The sequence below is a fragment of the Misgurnus anguillicaudatus genome, chromosome 8 (assembly GCF_027580225.2).
Source record: "Misgurnus anguillicaudatus chromosome 8, ASM2758022v2, whole genome shotgun sequence".
In the NCBI taxonomy this organism is placed as follows: domain Eukaryota; kingdom Metazoa; phylum Chordata; class Actinopteri; order Cypriniformes; family Cobitidae; genus Misgurnus; species Misgurnus anguillicaudatus.
The window spans coordinates 8,380,476-8,402,080 of NC_073344.2; the positions used below are offsets into that span (position 1 = coordinate 8,380,476).

General features: G+C 38.3%; 1 protein-coding gene across 2 annotated transcripts in view; it reads right to left on the reverse strand.

Annotated features, from left to right (window-relative positions):
• zc3h3 (zinc finger CCCH-type containing 3) overlaps positions 1–21,605 on the reverse strand; it is a 94,352-nt gene that overhangs the window by 13,008 nt on the left and 59,739 nt on the right. For both annotated transcript variants that reach the window (XM_073870253.1, XM_073870254.1), the window contains exons 5-9: positions 15,514–15,659; positions 14,510–14,582; positions 14,245–14,403; positions 11,331–11,400; positions 9,168–9,299 (exon numbers count right to left, since the gene is read on the reverse strand). In XM_073870253.1, coding sequence (XP_073726354.1) covers positions 9,168–9,299; positions 11,331–11,400; positions 14,245–14,403; positions 14,510–14,582; positions 15,514–15,659 — 580 coding nt within the window. The remainder of the gene's footprint in view (positions 1–9,167; positions 9,300–11,330; positions 11,401–14,244; positions 14,404–14,509; positions 14,583–15,513; positions 15,660–21,605) is intronic.

Genomic DNA, 21,605 nt, shown 5'->3' on the forward strand with positions numbered 1-21,605 from the left:
TTCGATTTTCTGTGTTTTCCCCTATACATCTGCTCATGTAAAGCTGCTTTGAAGCAATTAACAATTGTGAAAAGCGCTATATAAATAAAATTGAATTGAATAAAGCCAAAAGGCAAAACACTTATAAAATAAAAATAAGATTAAGGGTTAATAAAAATATTTTGTTTTAATTTGTAGTAAAAAACAACCACAAATTTGCTATGGCCTCACCTCAATAGCCATAAGGTTTTAGTAGTTAAATTTTCCTAAGGGAGTACCTAATCAGAATTACATCTTAATTCTGTATGGGACTTACTGTACAGTGCACCTGACAATCAGCGTTATTATAACAGAGGGAGGCAAGATGAATGTGCTCAGTAAACGGGAATAATAACAACATCATTTTTATTCATGTAACCCTCTGAATAATTGTAAGAATACAGTTCCTTTAAAAAAATTATTGGGCATTACAGACACAATTATACATCAGAATAGATTTTGAGGAATAATGTAATATTTTCCAGTGTTAGTGACCTTATTTAGACTTATTAGCAGTTAAAACAGCTTGTTTGGTGCATTTGTGTTTACTTCAGTAATATTGCTGCTTTTACTGTAATAATTTTACAGTTGCATGTCAATTCTGCTACCTTATATGTTTATGTATGTCATTTTATGCTGATGCTGTAATATGAAGTTATATGAGAATATATATTTCCCTATGAGACAGTCATTGAATAATCTTGGCTGGGTTTTAACGGGGTTGTTGTATAAATGTTATTATTGTAATGGATTTTAATGCATGTTTTTTTTTAATTATTATTATTTACGTTCATATTGCAACTGTCCAGGGCCGGGTTTCCAGATAACGATTGAACTTAGCACTTAAGAGAGCTTTCTACGAGCTACTTAACGAAAATTCGTTGTTCATTTACGTGCGTTTCCCAAAGATGCACGTATAACGATCGCTCGCAGCTGAGTTTTAAGTGCTACTTACGGGTCGCTATCCGTTTGTCAAGTGGTGAAATGTCACCAATAGAATGACTCGAATTTGTAGCAGAAGCTTGTTTAGGCTAATGATCTTTAGCCGATGTGCACTAATATTTTTTTGAATATTTTTTATTATTGTTCAATGACTTTTTAAATGTTTTAAAATTGTTCATAATGAAATATTATTTTTCGTATTTAGTTAGGACTCGTCCCACTGCAAAATGCCTTCTGCATTTTATATTATAGTTTAGATTATTATTATTATTTGTTATTTATTATCTATGTTTATTTATTATTATGGATTTTTGCATTGTACCGTAAATATTTATTTGGGTTCTTTAATCAGATGCCATACCCTTCAAAACTTTTTTTTTACTGTAGCCTAGATGAATTATAGCAGCAATTGGTAGGAACCATTTATCAATTTGCTAGTACCAACTTTTACCAAAAATGTACCAAATACGTTTTTCTTCTTTATTAATTTATGTTTAGTCATTTAAATTTTATTTCTCATTTGAATTTTAAATATATTATATAAAAGTAATTTAAACAAATCAACAAAGAAAACCCCAATAAATAAATATACATTTAAAAGATTACATTAGTGCAATTTGCTGGTTGTCCTGCAGGTGACCTTGTAACACGGTTGTCTTACGATACACTTATGAATGAACGATTACTCCAGAGCACTCGTAGATCTACGATGATTTTCAAGTGCTTCTTATGCTACGAAGCTTTTGGGAAACTGCCCGTAATTCTAAGATGATTCGTACGATCGTTTTTACAATCTACTTAGCCTTACGATGCTTTTGGAAAACCCGGGCCTGCACTGTATAATTGTTCTATTGCAACAGTCAAGGCATGATATAGGCCCTGTTTACACGTACATTGTTATTTTTAAAAACTGAGAGATTTACCTTCGTTTGTGCCCCTCGTTTACACACAAACGGAGAACTCGCCTCTGTAACCGATTGTTTCTAAAAACTCCGGCCAGAGTAGAGATCTTGAAAATCTTCAGTTGCACGGTTGCATGTAAACTGAGACAAACGGATGTTTAAGCAGGCAACATCACAGAGTATGCGCCAGAGCTCGCACCTACGTCAAAAGTGCGACCTATGTTTACATGTGACTGCTTCTCTGAACGCTTCCAAGATCACATTTATGTTCGTGCAAACTCGTGTTCGTGCTCCATTATGTCAAGGAGCAGAGATGAGTGCTCGGAGGTCAGCAATTTTACGCATGTTTGACTATATGCGGCGCTGCAAGAACCGACAGACGGATGATGTCAAAGTACCGCGAGAGCGATTCGAAATTAGACCTCTACGTGTGATTCCTCAACTCGCTCTCGCGGTACTTTGACGTCATCGATCACCTACTGCAACAACTCCTCCCTCCAACATGAAGAACCAGTTCGCGTCACCACCAGCGCTGCCGGGGATTGGCTAACGTGGGCATGAGCTTCTCTTGACGGCATATATGCACGGGTACGTGTAAATAAACACTTTTCTGAAAACTGACATGTGTGCACAATATTATTTTTGAAACCGGAGAGGTTGAAATGTCAGTTTATAAAAATAGCCGTCCATGTGTAAACATAACCATACTGATTTTTCTTTATTGTAGAACCAAATGCACCTGTCCTCTTTCATAATTAAATAAAACTTCAGGGCCAGTTTTTTATCAGGAATAACGTGAGCCACTCTAATTGTGTTTCAGACACTTTACTTAATACACATACGTTTAGCTTTTTTGCTTATTCCGGATTTTAGTATGTTAACACTGAAAGTTTAGTTTTTGGTCCCACTTTATATTAAGTGGCTTTAAGTACTTACAATCTTGTACATTATACTTATTTTTTGATGTAAGTACTTACATCAAAAAATAAGTACAATGTACAAGATTGTAAGTACAACTTATTGTGTTTTTTAAAACACTTTTATCTGCTATTGTGATGTGATACGGGTAAGGTTAGGGACAGGTGTGGTGGGATGGTTAGTAATAACGGTGGGTTAAGGTGTAAGGGAAGGGTCAACTGCGCAATTACAAATGTAATTACATAAATTATTTTGTGTATAAATGCTGGTATTTTTAATATACAAGTACAATGAAAAAAACATGTATGTACACTAGTCCATTCTATCAAATTATTAATGTATGTATATCATTGTAAAAAAATCCATAAAAAAGGTAAAATTCTGGCAGCTGGGGTGATAGCATTTAGCCTAGCCCCATTCATTCCTATGGTACCAAAAAAAAGTTTTATTTTGTGGCACCAGTCTTACTTGTATAACTAACTCCTCATGTAACAGTCTTTAAATAGGGAAAACACGGAAGTGTTTGGTGGCTTCCCTGTTTGGTACCATAGGAATGAATGGGTCTAGGCTAAATGCTAACATATTCATTGCATTGAAAAAAGATAGATATGTATTAATTTGTCTAAGTTGAGGTAATAACAGTTTAATATGGCAAAAGGGTAGACTATTCCTTTAATTGTACAATGCTCATCCAGGAACTAATCCATTATACCACACACAACAAAAACAAGATTGCTGTATGTCCTTCATTGTTATGTACTGCGTTGCTGATTATAAAAATAGTCCCCTTGGTAACTTTTAATGGCAGGGGACTATTTTCAGGCACTGCTTAATATATATAACTACGCCTGCTGCAGCCATGTTACGGCAGCAAAGTCCTTGATTATTACACCAGAATAAGAGTATAGTTCCTAGCCATATGGGCCTAGAAAATTGCAACTTCTAATTTTCTGTCGATCTTAGTACACAATGTAACTACAGAAGAGTCAAGTTTGAAATAGGAAAAATATTGAAACTCTTTGGTTATTTTTTAACGTGATGCTAATGTTCCAATCAGATTCAATGGATTGTGCTAAGCTATGCTAAAAGTGGTAGAGCCAGTCCCGGAGATCTGCTGAATGGATTCCCAAACAGTAAAAATCTAATGTTTAACTCTAGGGGACCTGGAAAATGAGCATATTTTCAAAAAAAGTGGAGTGTCCCTTTAAGGTTACTATTTGGCAATGGAAATGCAAGGGTTTACTGTCCTGAACCGTACTGTACCATACCGTTGGTAGAAACAATGTATAAGTAATCGCCTCTATTGCACATAAGATGGGTCGGATCTGTTTAGCATGAACTGTACTTAACATCATGCTGGCATCTCCTGGACATATATAATTCAACAACATTGACTGGAGTCTAGTCTCAGCCGCCAACAGACTGTTTGATGTATATTGAACTAAGATGGCTAGAAGTAGTGGAATTCAACAGATTCAATCTCATTGGTTGAAAAGAATGTAATGTGCACGACAAGCTAACAAATGTGTTATCCTAATAACACTTCCTTTAATCATTTCATATGACTGTTAATAATGATAGCTACAATATCACAGGGATAGCCAAATCTTACCTAACTTATAAGTTGATTGGCAATTTAAAATGGTATCTAATTAGTAGAAAATACCACTGATGGGAGGTGGCAGCACGGCTGTGGTCCGAAAAAAACCCACAAAAGCCTACGTCCTCCCCATCCATGCTCTCTCATACATTTTAATTTACATAAAAGCAGAAAAATAGGGGGCCGAGAAGTGTGCGAGGGGAAAAAAGGGAAAGTAGATGGAACATCTTTATATCAGTGCAAGTTAACAATTTTCCACTTGATTTAAGAAAGGCTGGGAAGTCTCTGGGGCCTATTAGAAGAGCTTTCTACTGGCCACAAAGCAGAAAGAGTCAGCACATTTTACATTACGGAGACAGAGAGCAAGAAAGCGAGAGGGAGAGACAGACAGACACAATGTACAGTATGGTGTGATGATGCGTGCTATTATGAAAGCTCATAGTGAGAATCGTGACATAGTGATAAAGGCATGAAAATAGTGATCAAAATAAAGAGTGAATGGAGATGACCAGTAAACAAAAGAGGAAGCGGGATAGAAAATGTAGGAGAGGAAGGATGAGAGCGTGGTTTAACCCTTGCTCTGCTGGCGTCTCCATTGCTGGCCCCTCGCCTGTACTGCTGTCATCAGCACTTTTTCACGTCCATAATTATGGTGTGCTATCCATCATATCTAAGACAGTGCTTTTGGGATGGTGCAAATTTACAGACCTAAGCACTTCAGCTAATAGAATAAATATTAATATCTCTCTCCTTATATATTCTCATTCTCACCCCAAATATTTAAATGAGCCCTGACACCGAGAGAATGCATTTGTTACGATGGAGGGAGAAGACAGAGAGAGAGAGAGAGAGAGAGAGAGAGAGAAAGAGAGAGAGAGAGAGAGAGAGACACGTAACAAAACATACTGCGGAGGATCGAATCATTGCAATCAGAAAAATTGCCAATTAAACGTTCTGTGTAAGACAATAAAGCTACTGCATGCAAACAGTTTATAATTTAATTGATCATTTTTCTCCTGGAATAAATTAATTGCTATCATCTCATATGCTTTGGCATATGGAAATGGCACTGGAAATTGGGCAAACACTTCTAAAACCTATCCTACAACACCACTCGGGTCATTTCACAGACTTTTAACAACTTTCCAGACAACCTCTGTTCAAAGACCACCCATTTAGAGAAGAAAAGACCATCTGACCAACAAATTAACTCAGTGACCACAGTTTGTTTTACCACTATATGCCAATGAGGAATCAAAAATGGTTCTTCTATGGTACCACTATGAAGAACCTCATAAGCATCTTTGGTCCACTAGTTGAGAAAAGTTAGCCTACAGCCAAACCTTCTTATTACTGAAGTTTTAATTAACTTCATTAATTCATTGCACAAAGCCATCCAGCGGTCAGTATCTTATCATTGTATGTTAAAATATGGTAGAGGTGGCATTGATGTCAACGGTTGAAAACAAGTAGAAACTATACTAACTGGATAAGACCAAAAATATAATGCAATTTGACTGTGTAAACACCTGTCAAATGCATGCGCTGGTTTATACACGTGGCTCTATGTATAAAGGACAGGTGTGATGGGAGAAAACATGAGCATGTGTGTATGTGTGGGTGAAGATAGGGGTCATGGATGGGTTAGAACTTGCTGGATTTCAGGGCATATGAGGACACTAGTAAATGTGGGTCATGAGGCCCTCTCCTAAACTGCCCTCAATGTGCCACTCACAAATATGGAAGAAACCAAATGCGTATTTTATAAGCACCCTGATGAAGTTTCAGATCATCAGGGTAACATAGTTTTATTAGCTTTATTTATAACTCTTTCGAAGAGTAATTTTTAGTTTTTAAAGGAGCGGTGAATCAAACAATCCATTTTATCTAAAATTTGTATAATAACTTTTATGAACGCGCCCAACCCCCAACCCTCAAATCCTTCTTGTCGTTTATTGGCTGGAACACTTTGGGGCTGTTTACACTTGGTATTAATATGTGTTTTCATCGATCGGATCACAAGAGGACGAGAGAGACACATCACGTTTACATCTGGTATTTAAATCTGTCTCTTTTGTCCACTTCCGACCGCTTCTGTCCTAAATACTGTGAGGGGGTGGTCTGTGAGACGGTGGGCGAGTCTCTCTGCTTTCATTCAAACCTGAGCGGGAGTAATGATGAGTTTATATGGACGCAAACTAATATTATGTCGGAGTCCACTGCTTGTTTAGAGTTTGCACAGAGTTTTGTACGTGTGTATGTAAGAGCTTTCTCTAAATTTTCAGCGCAATTGATGAAATATGATCGGACAACTTTCACACGCTTTCAAAACGAAACTACGGAGATCAGACGCTTTCGTTTCATCAATGAAAGGCTAAAAATAGCGCTGTTCACCGTATGTTCACGCCAGAAGTCAAAAAAAGACGTAAACTTGTGTTTAATACCTCAGATTAGATAAATGAGCAGAGAGAAGGCGGTCGCGTGTGGCTGTTCGAACACATTCAACCACATATGCGTTCCGCAACTCCAAAGCTATCCGATCGAAAATGGTTTCGACTACCTCTGGATGTGGTTGAAAGTGGTCGAAAGTGGACGAGCTCAAAACTTTTGAACACCGTTTACACCTGGCATTAATGTCGTCCACTTGTGATCCGATCGACGAAAACGCATGTTAATGCCAAGTGTAAACAGCCTCTTTGTTATGGTTTCTATTTGTAGGTTTGGCCACATTGTTTTATTGCAGTTTGTGGAGCCTGGGCTGTCTACAGTGATCGCTTTTTTACAGTTTGATCAGCGGAGAGGCAGCAAGCAGATAGTGAGGAGATGTTTTCTGTATGTAACAAAAAATGGTTTATGGTAAAAAACGCGTGAATTCGCTTAGAGCACCTTTAAGTAAAGTTTACAATTAGCATTAGTTACATAAATAGAATCAGATGAATAATGACAGTGTCTTTATAGTATACATTTAATATTATTATTATTTTTTAGAGCAACAGAAGTGATTTTCTTTCTGTCTTGGGTTGTTAGTAGGATAATTAAGGTTATTGTCTCTTTAAAGATAAGCACAGACCTGGTTTCTAATGGTCTCTAATCTATACATACACTTAAGACATAAACAAATGTTTTTATAAGAAAAAGAATACTGTGGTTTTCCAGATAATTTTATTTGTTTGTGTCCTGTCGATAACAGAACGATTTTATGTTTGCTAAGTTTTTGAAATGCGTCTCTCCGTGTGTGCCCTTTTGATTGCACTTAAATGCGCGTGCACACACAGATGGAGGGCGAATTGCAAATGGTGCTTCGAGATGGAGACAGTCGCTCCACATAAAGTTAAAAGTGACGTTGTTTTTAAGTGTTCTATACGCCAAATGTATTTTAATCTACTACAGTATGAGACAAGGTAGCGCAACTCTCTCTAAAGTTTACACATCAAGAGTTCTGATCTTTGAAGGGCATAGGGATGATCACATCTGATTGGAATTGGACCGGACACATTCAACCGTCTGTGCCAGGGCCCCCAACTGAAAATTTTAGGGGCGCAACCAGGAAATTTAGGGGCACACACCGTAAATCAACATACTAACCAAATATTCACATTTCTACTAATTTCCACTGTATTACTAATAAATACTTTAATCATAAATGCAGAAAGTACAATGTGCGGTTTGAAATTCAGTGTCACATCACAAAAAAAAGGTCAAATTAACTGGTCGCACATGTAAAATTCAGTGGTGCACTCTCAAATTTTGGTGGCAAAATGCCACCATTAGGTGGCAGTCTGGAGCCCTGTGTGCGTACAGAACTTTTTGCAGATAAATTGTTTGAAATCACTTGAGTGTTAACATTTGCAAGACTTTGAAACACGTGCAAATGATAAACTTTCCCTATTTAAATGTGTGTATTAATCTGCGAATCTCATGCGAGCCGAACCTTGGGTCAATCAACTGCAATCCGGCACACCACTACTACATACACATACTCAAAGTACATAAAATAATACGGCCTGTAATGCAAAAGGACACATTTTGCTGACAATTATGGCCTAAAATGTTGGACATTTGTTGGACATTAGTTTTTTGTAAAAGTCACAGTTAATCTCTCTAACTATCATTATTTATGGATTTTTTTAAATAGAATATAAGTGTTTACAATACAATAAGGTGAAAATATAAAGTGCTCATTTTTAAAATAATTAATTTCCCCCTCAAAACTTTTCTAACTAAATGAATTTATGCATTTGGATGACATTTATCAAAGCATGAGTGTATTTATGGTCCTATAAATTTGATCAATTCATATGCTGCCTGGGAATCAAACCTACGATCACAATGTTGCTAGCCGAATACTTTACCAATTGATGATTTTTGACTTAATAACTGGCTTATTGTAACAAACAAATACTGTATTCAATACTGCTACTCTTTACTACCATGCAACTTAAGGGAACATTTTCAGAAATGTTTACATATAGTTATAACAGAAACGAAAAGTGACAGTGGAGATTAGTAATGCATATTTATGCTTATAATTTAGCATAATGATAAAAAGGTTTATTCGGTTTTATTACCAAACCAGTCAGTATATGAAAAATCTATTTATTTTAATATGTAAATTGTTTGGAAATTGGCTGCTTACTTATGGTAGCTTTACAGTTGATACATTTACATACATAGTATGTGTTTACACATACACACACAAGCAAAAGTTTAAATTAGTTTAAGAAATGAGTCAGGCAAGGAAAGTTTACATATACTGTGTTTACAATATAATTGTCCAGCAGTCTCACCTTATCACCCTGAGGACAGTAACCTCGAATGAAGTCCTTGCAAATGTCTGCTTTGCGAGACACATAGACGTGGCTGTAAGGACAGCTACTGTTATTACAGATCCCCTTCAGGAAGTATGAGCACACAGGCATCTACAAAGAAAAAAACATTGATATAAATAGTAAATTGACTGCATTTATATAGCGCTTTCATAGACCAATGGCCATCCAAAGCTCTTTACAATTTGCCTCACATTCACTCACACATTCATACACCGACCGTTGATAAACAGCAGGAAAATGATTTTAGGTATTAATGCAAAAACACAATCTAATGATGGTAGTAAGAGACCTGTAACAATACATCCCAGCCTTTTAATTGACTGTCTAACAGATGTGCGGAGATTTCAAGTTAGTGATGGCAAAAGTAAGTGATTCATGCACAAATGGCATCACTATTACATTGTGTTTCTTATCAACATTATCAGTAATTATGTACATGAGATTTGAACTGACTTCATCTGAATATAATCTGCATGTATGAATAATCTGAACGTGAGCGAGTGCTCTCCTGGCTTAAAATAGCGTGTGGGGTTTGAGCACACGACGAGAGGGAGGGAGCACCGCTGCCCTCTTAAGTGGAATCTCATTTCCATGGGGGTCGTATCATTTCTGCTTAATTAACTGCAACAGAAATATTGACCCAAGCGGGGCGTTGTACCGCCCGTATGATGTGTTTATGTGCAGGGGAGGGGAATGAACGCTTGCCATGACAGGGATTGAAGGGGTGTGGGGGATGGTTTGGGGCAGAGGGGGTCTTGTTTCTCAGTTATTTGGAGGAATGATGTTCGAGGGAATTGGATCGTTTTCAATTGAAGGCGTGAACTCGAGCCATGCTTCTTGACATATACACGGGTGACATATACAGGGTGTGGGGTTAAATTGAACCCCAAGGCTGTGGGATGGAAAGAGGAGGGGGTTTAAGGCGAATTGGGGGTTGGGACTAGCAGGTGGGCCTGCCCTGCAATAAGGGTGCTCCGCTTCTTGAAGACAAACGGACAGCTGGCCTCTCTGCATTGCAAGGGTACAGGGTGATGACTGTCACAGGTGCAATGATTCGTGTTTTAAACAAGTGTTAGAAGTGAGACAGGCAGGGGAAGTATGTGTGTTTTGCCGAAAGTGAACACTGTCAGAGGGGAGAGATTTTACTGCGCCAAATAAACAACACAAACAGGTGCCCATCCTCATTGTGTGAAAGTCTGCAAGTTTCTCAACCTGGAATACCTTCACTTTATTATTATAATGAGCGTTTAACTATATATATATGACACTGACAACCAATTTCCTACAAGGTGCATGTTTCTCATAGCACTTTGCTCTCAAATCAATATTTCATGTCCATTTATTTATTTACAGTATTTATCCATTAAGTAGCCCTGAAATAAAGAGAATATCAGCATGACATTATTCTTACAAAATAAATCCCTTTCACTGTTATACAAAACCTGATCACCCTGTTTGAGTGAGCCGTATTTAAACAAACCAAATAAAATTACTTGGTAAGTACAAGCAAATGCTAAGTGTTAGCATGTTACAACAATGCAAATCATAATAATGCATTAAAATAAATTGAAAGTCTTGGATGGTCGGTGTAATAAATTAAAGCCCATTATAGGCCTTGAAGCAAAAGAATCATGGCCATAAAAGATACTGTATGACCCACATGTGTGTGTGTCTGTCTGAGAGGGGAAGGTAAGTTACAAGATCGTAATGTTCACTTCTAGAGAATCTAGACTAATATATGATGGGTCACATGTTGCTGATCCCGCCTCCACCTGTTTCAATGACGGCAATGTCTTCTCACAACCGGGCAAAAACTTCCAAGTATGTAACTCTGGAATCTACTGGGATTACCTCACAGATATTGACACTGTAAGACACCATATCATGACCTGAGCGAGGAAGCTTAGAACCTGCCAAACCATCTTTCATTATCACCCCACAGGGCATCAAGCACCGAAAGTAACCCGACACCGGCCCGGACAGTCGATCGTGACTTCTGTTAAGACTTTTATGGCTTTGTATACTAATTTAAGCTGCAATAGTTAATGTTGTTCAATTACTACCATCAAAAAAGGCTTAGATTAAATGTATTTCATGCTTTTGATGAAAGTTTGGACTTGCCTTCTCTTTGGCTACTTTATGAGAGAATGGACACGATCCATCCGTCTGCTTACAGGTGCCACGTAGAAACCTGTCGAACAAATAAGAGCTTCATGTTGAATGCTACCAATAACAGTGTTCCTTGTGAGGCTAATTTACCTTTCATATACAGAGCAAACATTTTATTTTTAAATACCAAATAATGTTAATCCAACAAATTGTGAGACTGACAGTAGCAGTACAGCATTATGGATATGATTTTGTTTTGGGAGACAACATACTGTAGGAATTCTGTGAATTAAAAGCAGAAGCAACAATACCCAACAAATGGAGAAGGGATGACTCTTTTAATATTTAAAGGGACACTTCACTGTTTTAAAAATATGCTAATTTCAGCTGATCTCTGGGACTGGCGGAACTACTTTTAGCATAGCTTAGCATAATCCATTGAATCTGATTAGACCATTAGCATTGCGCTAAAAAATAACCAAAGAGTTCAATAGGCAGATATGGCTAGGAACTATAGACGGGTTGCAGGTTTACAAACATTACAGGGTGCGCGCGCATCCAGGAGGCAGAAAGCCCGCTTGGTGGGCTGATCCGCTACTGCAACAACCTTAATTATTGAAGCGTTCTTTATTGTTTGTATATAAATAAAACTTGATTTTAGTTGGATCTGTTTTTCTCTCTTTATTTTTGCAGTGTTAGGGGCCAGTCACACCAAAAGCGTTTATGGCAGTTGCAGGCGCCTTTTTTGAATGATGCTCTATGGGCAGGGCGCGTTTGCGCGCCGTTTATGCGCGCCGAGCGCCTTGCGTTTTTTTGCCGCCTGCCACGCACGCGTTTTTGAAGGAGCGCTGAGAGCGGAGAAGCGCCCGACGTCATTTGCGTCTTTCCATTGTCCAATCGAATGAGGGGAGAGGCGGGCCTTGCGTTGTGGTGAAGGATGTTTACAGTTTCTTTGAAGAACCGGACTCCACTCGCTCACTCTCTCCTGCGTGTTTGTGCACCTCTCATCCTCAAACAAGGTCAGAGCAAGCGCCCACTTTTTAAAGTTTCTGCTAATATGACAGTTAACAGCAAAAGACCGCTCACGCTTCAATATTTGATTGACAAGACAGCTGACTCGGTGGTTGCTTAGCAATATGATTTTTTTTTTAAAAGGCAGTGCGTAGCGCCTTGCGTTTGCAAGCGTTTAAAGCGCTTTTGGTGTGACTGGCCCCTTACTGTGATACATGTATGAATTATAATGTTAGGCTAGTAACGTAATAGTCGCATCTACTGGTATGTTAACATCAGCCACCCAGCACTTACTCTGTTGGTACTATTTTCCACGCAACAACTCCTTGGCATTTTGACTTACAGACACAGCTACTAGCGTACAACACAATGCACGTCTCTTCTTTCTGCCTCTCGGTTGCGCACGCAACCAGTTAATGACGTCGCCGTGCAACCCGTCTATACTCTTATTCTGGCGTAATACTCACGGACTTTGCTGCTGTAACATGGCTGCAGCAGGCGCAATGATATTACGCAGCGCCTGAAAATAGTAGAGCTCAATGCTTAATGGTCTAATCAGATTAAATTGGATTATGCTAAGCTATGCTAAAGGTGGTACCGCCAGACCCGGAGTTCAGCTGAATGGATTGCAAAACTGTAAAAATCAAATGTTTAACTCTAAGTGGAGTGTCCCTTTAAACATTTAAAGGATGTCCCTTTAAACATTTAATTTAATGGAGAAAGAAACAGCGTGTTATACGTGACATTTCTCCGTTATGGACGTGACAATTCTAAAATTTGCACTAGGGCTGCAACTAACGTTTATTTACATAATCAATTAATGGCGATTATTATTCTTTTTTTAGATTAATCGACTAATCGAATAAAAACCAAATATTTACACAATTAAAATTTTCACTTATTATAGCTAAATAAGGCACGAAATTGGGGTATTCACATATAGAAGTGTACTTAAAATCGCAAAAAGCCACACACTACTAGAGTTTTATTAATATAATCTTTTTGATAGTGAAATTTTAGGCCTTATACAAAAACGTTTGTGCAGCTTTTAAAAGTAAAACGGCTTTAAATGTCAAAATATCAATGAACAAAACTTACTGAGTCTACAGGGATGTGCTGGTGAATAAATTAGCCATAGATTAATAAACTCATTTTAATCTTCAACATTAGACGTTGATGTGTATTGACATTATTCGTTATTAACAAAATAAAGAAGGCCATATGATATGAAAGTGATATAGTCATTGTTATATACATTGTTTCTACAGTTATAAAAACCTGGATTTCCCCCTTATATAAAAAAAAGATGCTTCGTTTGTGGTTATTTGCTTCCGTCATTGTCCTGGTCGTGCGATGTGAAGAAGGAGCACCTGATAAACGTGCAGCTTGCGTTGTATGAAGAAAAAGTGCCTGGTTATGAGCATGGAGCTTGTGTTGTATGCTTGACTTTGAGCATGAAGCTCGCGCTGTATGAAGCAACAGCACCTGACTTTAATTACAAGCGCACAGCAAGCGTTGTATAAAGCAGACGCCAGTCCACGCTATTGTGCGATGAGAAGCAGCAGCGCCTGATAAACGTGCAGCTTGCATTGTGAAGACAAAGTGCTTGACTTCAAGCACGCAGCTCGCACTGTCTGAAAAAACAGCGCCTGACTTTAATTATAAACGGAGTGGGCGCATGTCAATAATCATAATTGATTATTATTGATTATATCGTTTAGTTGTTGCAGCCTTAATTTGCACTATGGATAATAATGAAAAAAAGCTTTAAAAACTTTAACCGAGACTTTGCATGGGTATTTAAACCATGAAATATTGACATCTGAGATATCAGACTTTGGGTAAAAACGTCACTTTTCATAATAAGGTTGACATTTGCATGGAATTGCCCACAGTGTAGGTTGATATGCAGTACCTGGTGCAGACCGCCACCTTGTCGGGGTCATGGATGTAGGGGCAGGCGTCTCCATGATTACATTTGCCAAACCGGTTGTAGTACATGCAGTACTGCTTGGCCTTCTGTTTTTTCTGACTGGCCTGTCGGATTATAGCTAAACTCCTCTGCACAGCACGGCTGTAAAAAGAAATTAAACATAAAAAAGCACAAGAATAAACCATTATCTTGTAAAAATGTATTATACCATTATCCTGTAGCATTAACAATGTATAATGATACTAACTTGGCTATGTAACGCGTGGCAGATGTTTTTGTCATGTTGCTAGTTGAGGAAACATCCGGATTGTACCACTCTCCTGTAGTGTGAAAGACAGAAAATTAAGAGATCTTTATACAACAAAAAATAGATAAATAAATTTATATAAAACAATTTAGTAATATAACAGTACATGTTATTATCACATTTATCTCTGTTTGTGGCATTACAGAAACACAACTATACAAATTAAACCTTTGTAAAAACATATAGCTACTGTATAGGGTTACAAGTTTTATAACATGTAAACACGGGTCATCACGTTCAGCAGGCCAATCAGTACAACTATGACATATATCATGCTGTCTATTTATAAGTCAGAGTCCGTCAACCGTAGCCAAGTGGGAACATGAGAAAGAATTGAGTTTAAAATGAGAAAGAATTGAGTTAAAGGGCAATGAGGGCAAAAGGGAATCTGGGTACATGTAAAAAAATGCCTGGCTGGTCATGTCAGTTGCAACTGTGAAATCTATGTGAAAACCAGAGTGAGAAATTGAGTCTGTTTATGGTAGTTATACCAGACCCGTGTGCGATAAGAGTGCTGTTGTAGTTGGGAGATTATAAGTGGATAGTGTGTATGTGTGTTTTTGTGTAACTCTCATCACAGGGCTGGATCTGATCTTTAATTTCAATTCCACCATAGGCTCTATGTTTTTATCTGGGCCATTTAAAGTCTCTGGGTCTCCGTCTCAACCCGTGACCTGTGACGGATGGCAGCTATATTATTTCAGAAGGTGACCCACAGAACCCTCTACTCTCCCACCACAGTATGTGTTGAGCGCTCTCATACAAAACCAACATACAGTAAATTGATCCTCAAAAACAGCTACAATACCAAAAGAGCATATATTTATGTAAAAAAATATAATTCGACATATAACAAACATCCACATTCATAAACATTTTCATATCTCATATTAGAGCCTTAAATAAAATGTACAAATGTATAAAACAGGCAATTATTTTGTTACCTGGTTTACTGTTAGGTGTGCAGACGGTATGGGTGCGAGAAAGCTTATTGGCTGAGACTCTGTATAGTGCTCCGCCTATCCATCTCATGCTCCGCCCCCTCCAATGTCTTTCTGGAGTGGTCCTCAATCGATTCTGCAGGAGGATTCTGAATTTAAAAAAATGATAAAGCAAAACTGAATAACAAGAAAGCAATGAAAGTAATGCCTAAACACCAACTATCGGCCAAAATCTAATCGATATGATTGTTTTCCTTTAGGCTAATGCAGTAGATGGATATTTGTGGGATGCACACTCAGGGCACGAAGCTTCCTTTCCACCACATCCCAAAGATGCTCTATTGGGTTGAGATCTGGTGACTGTGGGGGCCATTTTAGTACAGTGAACTCATTGTCACGTTCAAGAAACCAATTTAAAATGATTCGAGCTTTGTGACATGGTGCATTATCCTGCTGAAAGTAGCCATCAGATGATGGATACATGGTGGTCATAAAGGGATGGACATGGTCAGAAACAATGCTCAGGTAGGCCGTGGCATTTAAACGATGCCCAATTGGCACTAAGAGGCCTTAAAGTATGCCAAGAAAACATCCCCCACAACATTACACAACCACCATCAGCCTGCACAGTGGTAACAAGGCTTGATGGATCCATGTTCTCAATTTGTTTATGACAAATTCTGACTCTACCATCTGAATGTCTCATAAGACATCGAGACTCATCAGACCAGGCAACATTTTCCAGTCTTCAACTGTCCAATTTTGGTGAGCACTTGCTAATTGTAGCCTCTTTTTCCTATTTGTAGTGGAGATGAGTGGTACCTGGTGGGGTCTTCTGCTGTTGTAGCCCATCCGCCTCAATGTTGTGCGTGTTGTGGCTTCACAAATGCTTTGCTGCATACCTTTAATCACCTTTCTTTTCCTTTCTGACATTAAGTTTGGAGTTCAGGAGATTGTCTTGACCAGGACCACATCCCTAGTTGCATTGAAGCAACTGCCATGTGATTGGTTGATTAGATAATTGCATTCATGAGAAATTGAACAGGTGTTCCTAATAATCCTTTAGGTGAGTGCATTTTATTTTTTTACTGTGGTCCACTGATAACATAAGTCAGGGAATTCGTTTTTTTTGCTGCTGTGCCTTCAAGACCTCGAGGTGAAAACCTTTTGCTGGTTTGTTGTCAAGTCCAGTATGGTTTGTGGTACCCCATCTACAGTTTAAATGGTGATGATCTATCCCACATTTTTCTAGGCAAGCCAACTCCAAAGACATTGCTAATATGTGGTCATATGCAACATTTTCAGGAAACTGAAAATGCAATGATTGCTGTATATGCTTAATCAATTGTTTTTTTCTGGATTTGAGAGAAAGTAATAATTTTCGTTATAAAATTTAGTGATTTCTTAAATCATGACATGACCCCTGTAAGAGACTTTTTTGTGCATATCGTGACACACCACACATCTCTGAGTGAGGGCAACAATGCAGCTATTCTCTCTGTCTCTCCTTCGGCTTCCTGTGTGTTTCACCATCCCACCTTCAACACTCGTTTCTAATCTCATCCTCACCTTTCCAAACACACCAACACTAACACACTCTCTCTCGCTCGCTATCTCCCTCTCTTACTCCTGGCTCCTGTGTCACAGCACTCTGGTAAATTGCTCCTTTAATGGAGGGGACGGCCGTGTGGAAATGGAGAGAATTGAAAAGAGGAGGAAATCATTGAGATAATTGCCAGGGCATGAGGCCAGAGTAGAGAGACTGCCCCCAAACATACTCTCTTATGCTCTCTCTTTTTCACTCACACACACATACACAACATTCTCACATTATTTTGTTTCAAGAAATTTTGGTGCAAAACAGGCAGAAATTAACTGTTTATTATTTGATGTATGTGGTTAAGAATGGTAATACTTTCAAATGCTAACCGTCACTTTTAAATTGTAACTAAAATGGAAAGTTCACCCCAAAATGTTTGTGTAACGCAATGTAAGATCAAGGCCATACACTACATGCATAAATGTATGAATTCCCAGGAGATTGGTCTAGGCAAAACCAGCAGTTACAGTCAACATTCACATTCATTGAAAAAAAGGTTAGTAATTGATACAAGAATTTATTTTTTGGTCGTTAAAGGCGGAGTGCACAATGTTTGAAAGCCAATGTTGATATTTGAAATCACCTAAACAAACACGCCCCTACCCCAATAGAATCTGGACCTTCTTTTAAAAGACTCTCCCCACACATACGCAACCCGGCAAGGATGTCGGTTAGTAGACACGCTCCTTACTGCTAATTGGCTATAAGTGTGTTTTGGTAGTCGGCCCGTCTCCTTTTCCAAAGCGTTTTTCAAACATTGTGCACTCCACCTTTAAATTATTCTTTTAGTATTACTCAATATCACATCTTCAGTGCTGTGTGCATACAGTAAAATATTTTGTTAATACTACAGTATATGCTAATCATACTCCGTAATTTACTCTCAATACTATATAGTTAATCTGAAGTAATGTATTTAAAGTTGGTGTAATAAGTAAAAGGGTCCCTATTCTGTATTAGAAGACATGAGCTTTACTACAAAATGTTTCGAGAGCCCATCTAAAGCCCTACAGCAATCGCCTTCAACATCAATCTACACCCAATACAAGAGCTTCAACTACACAATCTATTGCCTCGGCCATTATGTCCAACCCAGCCCACACATACAGCACAGCATCAACACTGAGGTTGAACACTCCTACACACACACACACACACACACACACACACACACACACACACACACACACACACACACACACACACACACACACACACACACACACGCACACAGTAAAGGTGCTCTGTGTAATTATTTACTTGTCCAAAAGTTTAAATTTCTTTCACATAATGCACACTGTTTCTGCTTATTTCAAGTTTATCTTGAGTACCTATAGAGTAGTATTGCATCCTTCATATATCCAAAGAGTCTTTAGTTTTTTCAGATTTATAAAAGACAGATCAGCTATACCGGGAGGAGCGAGTCATGGGAAAGCAACACACACAAAACATACTTCCATTATCTCTGGATAACTTATGATTCATTACGTTTGTGTAGTTTACATTATATGCACTAACGTGCCAATTACCAACAAAACACAGACATTTGATGCAGTTTTACTTACCGTCTGTGACTTATGACCTGGTTGGGACTGCCCCATTTCAACTAAATCCAGCGTTATACACACACGCATAACTCTGCTGCAAACCCAGATACACAAACTGTATACATTGTTTCCATAATGCTGGGTTCTTTGGGAAGCTGAACACGCTTAAATTTCCCACACAAACAACACACTTCTTAAGTAAGGTTGATTTTGTGACAGCTCTTAGTTGGTGTGTTAGTTAATGTGCCCATATAAGGACTTCCACTGTACTTCCTGCGCTAAAAAATGCCCATAAAAATGAAGCAAGATCGTTATGTGTGAATCTTTCATGTTTAAAAAAAACTTTTAGAAACGAACCCTTTCGTCGTGAATTTGGCACAGAAATATTCGTCCAACTGCTCTTTGACACTTTGCCTATGTTTAGCGTAAGGATTCCAACTCTTAATAATAAGTTAATAAGTTAATGAGTTAACTCTTAAATCTAACTCTTTTAATAAGTCAGAATGCATGAAATAGCTTGACCCCCCCCTTTAAATGCATAAATGTTCCTGTTTAGCCCCAGTGGCGGCCGGTGACTTTTTTTTCGAGGGCGCACGATGCGTAGTTCGTCACATTATTTATGTAGCCCTTCATGTGTGTGGTTCGAAATTTTAAAATATGTGTTCGGTGTGTCAAGTGAACCTATGTGGATCACGTGTCTTGTCAAAATAAGTGCCTGCTGCACACGCATCTAAAGCGTTTGCCAGATACTCGCATAATCTCATGCGTAATCAGAGTTTACCGTTAAGGGAGTGTCTTGTGTGTATTTTGTGTACATGAGCGTCTCTTTTATCATAAATGGTTTTGAGAAAGTGCAGCAGGCACTTATTTTGACAAAACACGCAATGCACATGGTTCACATGACGCAAAAAACACATTTAGAAAAAACGAGCAACACACGACACTTTGAATATTTTTAATTTGCGCCCCTCGGAAGATCAGTGACGAGCTGCCACTGTTTAGCTCAATGGTAGAGCATTCCGTTAATGCAAAAGGTTGTGGGTTCGAACCCAGGGAACACACATACTGATTAAAATGTATACTTTGTAATGCACTGTAAGTCGCTTTGGATAAATACGTCTGCCAAATGCATAGATAAATAAATAAAAAATATTTTGTTTAAGTAGTAGACCTACACTAGCATAGACATCATATAGCCTAGCTCAGTGGTTCAATGGACCGCGAAGTGCCCTCTGGTGTATAATAATTATAATTATCAGAACAAATATTTCATTAAAAATAAGCCGTCCATGGTGCTCCGCTGTGTGATACCCTGAAAAGAAGCAAAAGCCTCATCCATTATACTTTAGCGGCACTTTTTTGATGTATATTCCGCATCACTTTTTGAGCCTCAGGGTTTCCCCCTTTCGCGTAATGTTTTGACGTGTAAGGTACTTTCAGTTGTTTGGCTTATGCGTCAAATTAAGACACATTTTAATTCAGGCCATGTTCAAAAGTGCATGTGTGCATGTGTACAATACGACTCCAGTTTTGCCCTTTATCATCATTTCCACATGATTTGTGACCATTTCAGTTCAGTGTCTGTTAATTTCCAACTAAGGGCCTTTTTACACCTGGTCACTTCATGTGTTTTCTCTGATCGGATAGCTATCTGATTTGTTAAAACTCATTTTCATTTACATACAGCAAAATAAAAGCCTCTTGGCAAAACAGATTTTAATCATTACATGTTCACTATTCATTACTCCGCCTTAAAAAACTTTAGACAATGCTTATGCAACAAAAGGCAGCACTTACTTTATGTGCTACTGTATGTTGCGGAGGGGATTTGCATCTCCTTGCTCGGCATGAGCTGGAGCGCGCAGTAAAGAGCAGCAAGAGAGAGAGAGTTGGCGCAAAGATTTACTGGTCCATGACATGGAAAAGCACTTCACAAAACGCGCTCTCAAAGTTTTATTTCTTTGTTTAAAATAATCGCGTTTGTCATTGGACTATTTTATTGCTTCTAGAAAGTTTTTTACCCACTGTTGTCGCTCCATAAAGCAACGAACGTGTCGTCTTTGTTTGTTTTGCCTCTTTCCTGGCTAACGTGGGAGTGATGTGCTTCCGTTTGGGAGGAGTAAAGAGCTGACATACTATGGCAAGAAAAAGCAGTAGTGCCTCACTGCAGAACACGACTTCCAGGGGGTGGGGTTGGATTCAGATCCAGGGGGCGGGGCTAGATCCAGGTCCAGAGATCTCTTCCCACTGCATTTTTAATGGTCGGCAGTTTTACCACAAGACACGTCATACACTTGTTGCGTTACCATTTCCACATTGAGTCGTAACTAAATTAAGTTATTCTTTTGACGGAAAAACAAACTTTACTTATGACTACAATACAAGTAGTGCCTTAAAGGTAAAATGTAAGTTTTTTTGCTATAATGTTTTGGAGTAAAACATTTCGGGTACTACGAGTAATCTTACCACGTGCAGTTTAATACCTATGAATGTATACAGTATAAATATGCAAAGTAATTAACATATGGATATGGCATGTTATTTAGAAATTAATAAATTATATGCTTATCTCATATGGACTTTGAACTTGTTTTAACGCGTTTTTGCTTACAGCCAATAGGTTTCCCCTCGCAGAAGGTTTACTTTTCTTACAAATGTGCTGATAAAAAATATCAAATAAAATTGTGTTTTTATATTCCCTCGTATAGGAATAGCTGTGTAATAAGTGGGATAATGTACAGCCAACCGAGTCGCAAATAAATTATTTCAGTGATATCACCCTGTCGGGGAACGTGTCCTACATCCCCTTACACCTAACTGTGATCATTACTTACTAAATTATGAATCTTTCTCGACTTTACTATTAATCAAACGTACACTTAAATTGATAAGAGCAAACGCTTGCAACCACAGGTTCCAACTAATTGCAGGCTGCAACAATGCAAATA